At 43.8% G+C, this 8,634-nt stretch overlaps 1 protein-coding gene across 1 annotated transcript; it reads left to right on the top strand.

Moving 5' to 3' along the window:
• Positions 1–361: 361 nt before the first annotated feature.
• Positions 362–3,680, top strand: LOC115676188 (uncharacterized). The gene is made up of 3 exons (XM_030599075.2): positions 362–740; positions 1,037–1,470; positions 2,167–3,680. Exons 1-3 carry the CDS (start codon positions 585–587, stop codon positions 3,449–3,451), a joined length of 1,875 nt encoding a protein of 624 aa, XP_030454935.2. The 5' UTR covers positions 362–584; the 3' UTR covers positions 3,452–3,680.
• The last annotated feature ends 4,954 nt before the right edge of the window (positions 3,681–8,634 follow it).

Genomic DNA, 8,634 nt, shown 5'->3' on the forward strand with positions numbered 1-8,634 from the left:
AACGCTGTAGATAAAATTTGTAACCCAAAGAGAATGTATCGAGCAACAACACCTCCACTCCAATTGCACAAATTTTTTCCAATTGGAGTTTAATCTATCTCAATTTACCATGTGCTTTAGTATAGTGACTTCATTTACTTCATGTGGACATGGCAATAATCTTTAGGATCATTCCACTACACCAGCAGGGTCATAGCCATATAGGCCACTGTGCAATCTATGGAGAGAGAGACAGAGAGGGGGAGAGAATCTGAGGTGTGTTGCCAGCTATGAAGTTGAAGGATCAAAGCTTCCTCTGAAGGTCAAAGCTGGCATTTTCTCTCTCTATCTCCCCCTCTTATTTTTACTCTCCAAAAATCTCTTCAAGCCCAATTTAAATCCCTCCCATTTCCATTCCATTCTCTCTCACTCTCTCTCCACCACCACCACCAACTCCTTCCCATTTTCCCTCTCTTCTCATTTATTCCCTCCACTCTCCATTTCTCTCCTCCCCCTTTATTATTGCCCCTCACGGGGATGTGTTGGGGCCTCTGAGAGGGACAGAGAGGAGAGGGAGAGAAGAAGAAGGAGAAGCAGAGGAATCCATGGTTGATTGTTCTGCAGTAGCAAGAACAAGAACAAGAAACCACATTGCATCAACCCCAGCAAGAACCAGGACCAGGACCGGAACGACCATGGCCTCTTCTTCTCCCTGTCTGACTGGTGGCGAGAAAAAGCACTGGTGGCTCACCAACCGAAAGGTATTTGCCCGAAACAGAGCTTTCTCTGACCGTCTAATCTCGACCCTGAATCGCTCGTTGCGTACATCAATGAGATTAGTCTGAGGTCGAGAGTCTCAAAAATCGCATCTCTGCGCGGTGTGTTCTTGTCGAATCTCGACCTCGCTCCGTCTCTTCTGCTTCTTCTTTCTCATCCTTCCTCTGTATCTGCATTCTGATCTTTACTTGGGTTACGTACTTCGATCGATTCTTTTAACGGTTCGTTCGGGTCATTGATGGTTCTCGTCGTCACGCATTGATTGTTCGGTGTCTCGCAGGCTGTGGGAAAGTACATCAAGGACGCTAAGAACCTGATGGCGAGCCAAGAGCCGAGCGAGATCGCGTCGGCGCTGAGCCTCCTCGACTCGGCCCTCGCCCTGTCGCCTCGGCTCGAGCTCGCCCTCGAGCTCAGGGCGCGGTGCCTCCTCCAGCTCCGGCGGTTCAAGGAGGTCGCCGACATGCTCCAGGACTACATCCCCAGCCTCAAGCTGGCCAGCGACGACACCACCTCGTCGTCCTCCACCACCTCCTCGTCGTCGTCGTCGTCGTCGGACGGGTCGTCGCAGCAGCTGTCGAGGGAGCGGGTCAAGCTGCTCTCCTCCCCCGGGTCGCCGGGCCGAGATCCGGCCTTCAAGTGCTTCTCCGTGTCGGACCTGAAGAAGAAGGTGATGGCCGGGCTTTGCAAGAACTGCGACAAGCAAGGGCAGTGGAGGTAATTTCGCGCGGCTAACTGGTTCATTGAGATTTGCTTCCTTTAATTATTTTAATTTTTTGTGGATTTTTTTTCCTTTTTATTTTCTGGGTCATCATTATTATGAAGGAATGGTCATTTTTTTGGGGGTTCAACTTTTGATGACCTCAGGTTTGGGAACATCATTTCCATTCTTACCCTCTTTTTCATGCGTCTTGAGTAAATCCGGCAATTAAGGATCTGTTCTTAATTTGACCCAAAAATAATTATTTAGGGGCCTACTTTGTGTTCATTTTTTTGGGATTTTTTCACCCTTAAGTTTCCTCCATTAGAGCATCGATCTTGTAAATTGCCTTTTGCTTGTGTTACTGTGCATTAAAAAGTGGAAAAATTTTTCCCATAATGACTCCCTACTTTCCTTCATTACTAATCTTTTTTCTCATCTAGGGAAACTATAGGCTTAAGCAGGTTTGCTTAAAAAAAAGTTGCATTAAGAACCGAGACTGATACCCGTCTTTGTTTGGTTCTTTGTTTACTTTAATTGAAGCTTTGTCAGTGGGTAGAACGTGGACTTCTATTAGATGTGTGTGCCAATTGAATAGTGGAAGTCCTTGCGGTGGATGGTGGAACATTTGCATCAAACACGACTCGTTCCCCACTACTTCTAATTCTAGAAGTGTTGAAGATTTGACAGAGTTTTTTGTCTTTAATCTTCAGGTACATGGTTTTGGGCCAGGCGTGTTGCCACTTGGGCCTGATGGAGGACGCCATGGTCCTCCTCCAGACCGGGAAGCGCCTCGCCACGGCGGCCTTCCGCCGCGAGTCCGTCTGCTGGTCCGACGACAGCTTCTCCCTGTCGGACCTCCCGATCCCCGCCGAGATCGCGAGCCCGGGCACCCCGCCCCAGGATGGCGCGGCCTCGTCCGATCCTGAGTCCGTCAACCAGCTACTGAGCCACATCAAGCTCCTCCGCCGACGCCGCGCTGCAGCCCTCGCTGCGCTTGATGCGGGCCTCCACTCCGAGGCCATCCGCCACTTCACCAAAATCGTTGATAGCCGCCGTGGCGCCGCCGCCCCCCAGGGGTTCCTGGCTGAGTGCTATATGCACCGCGCCTCCGCATACCGCTCTGCAGGCCGGGTCGCGGAGTCCATCGCGGACTGCAACAGGACCTTGGCCCTCAACCCGACCTGCATCCAGGCCCTGGAGACCCGAGCCCAGCTCCTGGAGGGAATCCGGTGCATCCCAGATTGCCTCCACGACCTGGAACACCTGAAACTTCTCTACAACACGATCCTGCGCGATCGGAAACTCCCCGGGCCGGCCTGGAAGCGCCACCATGTGCATTACCGCGAAATTCCAGGAAAATTATGTACACTCACGACCAAAATCCAGGAATTGAAGCAACTGGTGGCATCTGGCAAGACTGGGAATGTGGATTACTATGGGCTGATCGGATTGAGGCGCGGGTGCTCGCGGTCTGAATTGGATCGGGCCCACCTGCTGCTCTCCCTGAAGCACAAGCCCGACAAGGCCGTGGGCTTCATCGAGCGGTGTGAGTTCGCGGACGAGCAGGACCTCGAGTCTGTCCGGGACCGTGCGAGGATGTCGGCATTGTTACTGTACCGGTTGATCCAGAAGGGTTATAACAGCATCCTGTCATGCATCCTGGAGGAGGAGGCGGCGGCGGAGAAGCAGCGAAAGCAAGCTGCCGCTGCTGCAATCCAGGCAGCGGCGGCGATGAAGCTCCAGCAGGCGCGGGAGAGCAACAATCCGGAGGAGCCCAAGACGAACCAGGCCCCAAAATCATCCATAGAAAGTGCGAATTCCGCAAGCAATAGGATACCTCCTGGCGAGAACAAGAACGCCACCGCTGCGGCGGGAGCCAACGGGACGATGTTTCAAGGGGTTTTTTGCCGTGATCTCGCAGCGGTCAGTAGCTTGTTGTCTCAGGTTGGGATCAATCGTCCGCTTCCGGTGAAGTACGAGGCCCTGAGTTGCTGATACGTTTTGCTCCTTTAGCTATGAGCTTACGGTCTATATAGGGATTCTTGACCGGCACCTGAAAAAAAGGGGTGGAAGGAAGAAACACCAGACCAGTTTCGTCCATTTGTACAAAGTAAAAAAGGAAGTCGGATCTTGCCGGGAAAAATTTTGTTAGTTTCTGCTATATGAACATCTCATGCATATGTACAGAATTTTTCACTATCGAACTAGTTCCATTTTGAATCTCTCTTCCCCTTCTTGCTTCTAAGTTTAGGATTTGCACTAAAGTTGTAGAAACTAAAATATAATAAGATGGATTGACTAAGTGGGTATCATGCTAATTAAACATGGTAAAGACCAAGCATCCTCATTGGGGGATTCAAACATATGCTTGTCTAAATGAATTAGTAATTTGGGAAATGGGTCATGTTCTATCTATCACTTGAAAAAAAAGAAAATCCAGTGTACTTTTGTGGCAGTAAATTGCAGTTGAAAGTGAGAGAAGGGTCTGATAAATTTACTGTAGAGAGAGATAGAGAGAGGGGTAACGAGGGACTAAGCATTGGGTTCTCTTGCCATGTCTTGTCTGGAAATAATTGATTATTGCTGGGGTTTTGTTCATCCAAAGCACCTGACAATGTCTGACATTCTACTAGATTTCATTTATTTTGCTAGGTTTTCTGCTACGCCCCATGCAAAAAAAAAAAAAAAGGTCCTCGATTAAACCCCCCCTCTTTTTCCACGGAGTACCACCGATCCTAGCTTGAATCTCTCAATTCCTAAGGCGGTCTTACGTTAATTAATGTGATAAACTTTGTCGTATGTTTAAGCATGTCAAATTTAGAATACCCATTCACAATGGGGATTCCATTTGTTCATTGGCGCTTAACTTAGGTTGGATAAATCCACTACAAATCCCAAGGAATAGTGACGTGATTTTGTCAATTCGAGTTACATCCATTTCTTTGATATAATTGTCCATAATTATATTTGGCACGAGAAAACAATAACAGGGTACCGTATATAAATATCCTAAGTGCGAAATAATCCGTCAATGGGGTAACTTCGCATTCTTGTGTACTCGACCTCTTTGAAAACGACAAAAGAAAGAAATTAACGCACGAAAAATTCATAGACCATGGACATCTCATTTCATTACATGCATAGATAAAGACTAATCTTCCTTCGTTTTCAGATCACACGGCACAAGATGATGATATCTCGGTGAAGAGATCGAAGGGCGGAGGACGGTGCTTCGTGGCGGATGGGCATGACTTTGAGTGCACCAACGTGGCCCTCCTCCCAATGGTGTGAAAGAAGGGTTAAAGAAAAGAAAATAATGTGTTAAGCTAAAAAGGACACTGCGAAGTCACCACAGTCCGAAAGTATATGTCAGTCGCTTCGATCTGATAAATTTAGCGAGGGTAAAAGAAAATCACGAAAAGAAAGAAGGAAAGAAATAAAGAAAGGGTCTAATCAAAACACTCAATACGAGAAAAAAAAGAAAACAGGCGGGTATTTCATTAATTGAGAAAAAGGAAGAAGAGAAGAGAAGTTGATTTTTGCCTTCTCGTACTCCACATTTTGCTTCCTCCACTCCCCATCTATATAGAATGATTGATTATTTCCCCGAAAGAGTGATTATTTTGACAGTAAGGGTTTTTCATCAATTAAATGCCCAATTTGTGCTATGTAAAGTTTGAACACACGAGTTATATGTAATGTGTTTTTTTTTAATGACTGTCCATATAAGCTCAATTTTCCAAAAAGTATCATAGACAAACTAAAATCATGCAAATTCATCGAGCAGAAATGACTTTAAGATGATAAATTTAGTCACAACACACAATGTTTTTGAGAACTTTTCCTTAGGACCAAAATGCTTTGCAAAATTCATAACTCTAGCATTTAGAGGGGTTTAATTTCTGCAAAATTATATTATAATGTCAATTCCTGAACCGAGATAAAAAGGCCAATAATGCAGCAAAAAAATAAAGCAAGGAGTCATGAATTGGGTGAAGCTGTATGGACAATGACTAGTAATGGGGGGGGGGGGGGGGGTGGTGAGAGAGTTTGGTTGGAGAATCAAATAATAATTATATGCACTGTATCTGTAGTCCCCAATGGCCATGTTATGGCCCTTACTGCAATCGCATGCATTGCCTCTTTTCAAACCCAACAATGAATTGACACGCTTGGCTCTCATGAAACTTGTTGGCGCATTTATCTTTTGAAGGGTTCACTTCTTGTTGTCGCTTTGCCCAAATTAGGGCGGATGATTCACATGTTGCCTGCGCTCATCAATTGATTTTGACCATTGTTGTTGTGCCATTAAACGAAAAGGACAGCGAGTACATGTGGTTGGGAGGGTTGTAGGAGTTCTTGATATTTGTTGATTAGCATAAGGAAATTAGTTGATTCTAGGAAAATGAACATGAATAAAAGGCTTTGAAAAGTAAGAAGAACGGGCATTCGGATCCGAACTTTTGATGCGAGTCCTTGCTATGCGAGGAGAGATTGCAATGTATATTAATCTTGTACACTTTATAACGACCATAACATGATTTTACTTCGTTCCTTTTCCACTATAATTTGATGGGTTTCATCCAGATAATTTAATTATACAAGGCTCAATTGACATCTCAATAAAGAATGTTTGGTCGCATGATAAAAAATAAGAAAAGGGTAATGCCAAAATTGCAGCAGTCAGGATTAGAGCACTAGATCATGTAAGAATAGGTCAGGTGCCAGTATATGATTATAAGCAACTGTTTAGTAGATATTATCACTCTCGTTTTTCTTCACTTTCATAAAGGGCTTTCCTAACCTACCAATCGTGTTGACCACCCCATAAATATATGCTTATTTTACCGAATTTCACCTAATTTTTTTTCCCTTTTCTTTGCTTGCAAGTTGCATAATCCTCAGTCTTTGAGTCTCGTGACATACTGTTCTGGTTTTGCCCTTCCACGCTACTCCAGCTAATAGCATTTTTCTTTCTTGTCTTTTCGGCTTTCTTTTCATACTAAACCCTAAAAATGTCATCAATACTAGATCTTAGTTCACACCCACAGCTAACCACAACCTCGTTTGCTTTATATGGATAAAGACAGCTGCGATAGCAGAAGTTCCTCTGGTGCAATCATCTCACATCAATCCCATTAACGGAATGAAGCATATTGGATCTATAATTATGATCTTGATTTTATAGAACATTTCTTTCATAAATAACGAAAAAGGAGTCATCTGCCATGTTCTCGAATGATAGCCCACTTCGGTCTATGCTTGTTCTAAGTACAAGTGTTGGGTCTCAGCTCATGCTTCCACTACTCCACTTTATTCTCTAGAAAAATGGATAAATATTGCCAAAAAAATACAACTTCCCCTCAACTTTTTTTTTTTGGCCTACCTAATAATTTCGTGGTAGAAGGAATTATTATGCCACTGGCTCCGCGTGACTCCACATGCACAGCTACTCATTATACTTAAAATGCTCGATTTCAATTAAAAGAAATAGAGGAACTGAAAATGACTTTGAATATACAAAGAATTGGCAAAGTGCGATGGTTAGTATAAAATACATTTTGCGTGGGATGGAGTTGGAAACATGCCATGCACATCTTGGTTTTCCCATTAAATAAATCTCGAAACTGGAGAATTATAGGAGTGGAAGCCAGTCATAATTCAAATTAGTGGGAGGGTGCTTTTGAGTTGCTGCTGGTCTGACAGATGTAAATCTCAATGGGAGAGAAGAAGACCCATTTTCTTATTAGGGTTTAATGTGTGTTTTAACGGAGATTATATGAGTTTCCTAATGTTCTTTCTTTTTCTTTTTTTTCAAGAGTCAGTATTTTATTAACTCGAGGCGAAAGTTTTTTTTTTTGGTCAAAACTTGAGGCGAAAGTTTAGGTGGGGGTTTTTGCACATCTCCTCACGAGGGGCATCGATTTTCATTCCCATTTTTTTTCATTAAATGGTCAGTGTGCTTATGGAGCAATTTTTTCTTTTATATGACTTTTTATTCAAGTCTAACTCACGACCAGCTTGTCTTTCGAAGGGCGGTTCTGCCCTCATCGCATTGAGAACAGGAGCTGCATGGAAGCTTTTGGCAAATTAGCATGTTATTTTCGAAAGGGTGAATCTTTTTTGCTGCTTTTGGGGCGTTTGCTTGAGAAGGCTTCCATCAATAAGCTCACCAGCTAGGTTAATTATCGAACAACAAGCTACAAAGATTACCATATTCTCTATTGCACCAACTCTTTTTACAAGTATGCAGTCAGGATCACGAGCCATCGACGACGACCGTCATTTTTAGATCCACTCGGATTGAAGCAAGTCGGAGCACACGAGCTCAACATTCTAGTTAAGTACAAAAGTAAAAATCCATCCAGACAAACCATCAATAAGCGCGTTAGGGAGCTCGTCGACGTCGTAAATCTCTCCGGCAAAGTTAGAAATTTGTAAATGGGGTGGGGGAGAGAAGCGTAATTTGACGATCCACGACTTAAAAAACCGAAATCGGCACGTGATGTTTGAATGTTGGGAACATCGGAAAGAGGAGAAGTCGTGGCCAGATATGATGATGTCAGTGACAACATGTGATGGGCATCATAATCATCCCCCCTCTCACACATCCCCCCATTCGAGGTTTAATCTCCTAATAATAACAAGACCCCCTTTTTGTACCTAAGCGCAAAAATTAAAATACTAATTAATAATAATAATTAAGCTAAGTTCTCAAAGATGGGTAAGTGCTTTCAAAGATCTGACAAATTCTTTTCACACCGCCTCCCGTTCGGGGTGCATTGGTTCGTGGGTGTCAAAACGGAGGGGAAAGGAACAAAGGAATATGTGTTTTTATCTTTGGCATAATTGTTAAGAGGCGATTAATTAATGTGATTAGGGTTTTGATTTAGTGGCGACCCTAGGACGCGCTTGTTTCTTCATTGAGATCTGAGTTCGGAGGGATCAAAGCTTTTGAGAGAATAGGGTATATATAAATTAATCATGGTCTTCAACAAATCTTTGAATTATGGTCTGTCCAACATGTGGGTGCCACCTTTGCAAAGTTTTACCAAGTCAAGGGAAATCAAATTTGACCAAAAAAGATCTAAAAAAAGAAGTTGACTCTGGTAAAAAAGTGAGGGACAAAGAAAAGAACATAATCACTAGTCAAGATGGGCAGTTACTTCGAGACAATC

Source organism: Syzygium oleosum, unplaced genomic scaffold (genome assembly GCF_021117445.2).
Source record: "Syzygium oleosum isolate NSW1041296 unplaced genomic scaffold, Sole_v2.1 Sole_v2.01, whole genome shotgun sequence".
Taxonomy (NCBI): domain Eukaryota; kingdom Viridiplantae; phylum Streptophyta; class Magnoliopsida; order Myrtales; family Myrtaceae; genus Syzygium; species Syzygium oleosum.

What these genes read in the sequence shown, in the direction of transcription:
- LOC115676188 (XM_030599075.2), top strand. Translation starts at nt 585, where the DNA reads ATGGTTGATTGTTCTGCAGTAGCAAGAACAAGAACAAGAAACCACATT. An exon ending in GGTGGCTCACCAACCGAAAG is followed by an intron (nt 741 to 1,036) that starts GTATTTGCCCGA and finishes GGTGTCTCGCAG; the next exon opens with GCTGTGGGAAAGTACATCAA. An exon ending in GACAAGCAAGGGCAGTGGAG is followed by an intron (nt 1,471 to 2,166) that starts GTAATTTCGCGC and finishes TTTAATCTTCAG; the next exon opens with GTACATGGTTTTGGGCCAGG.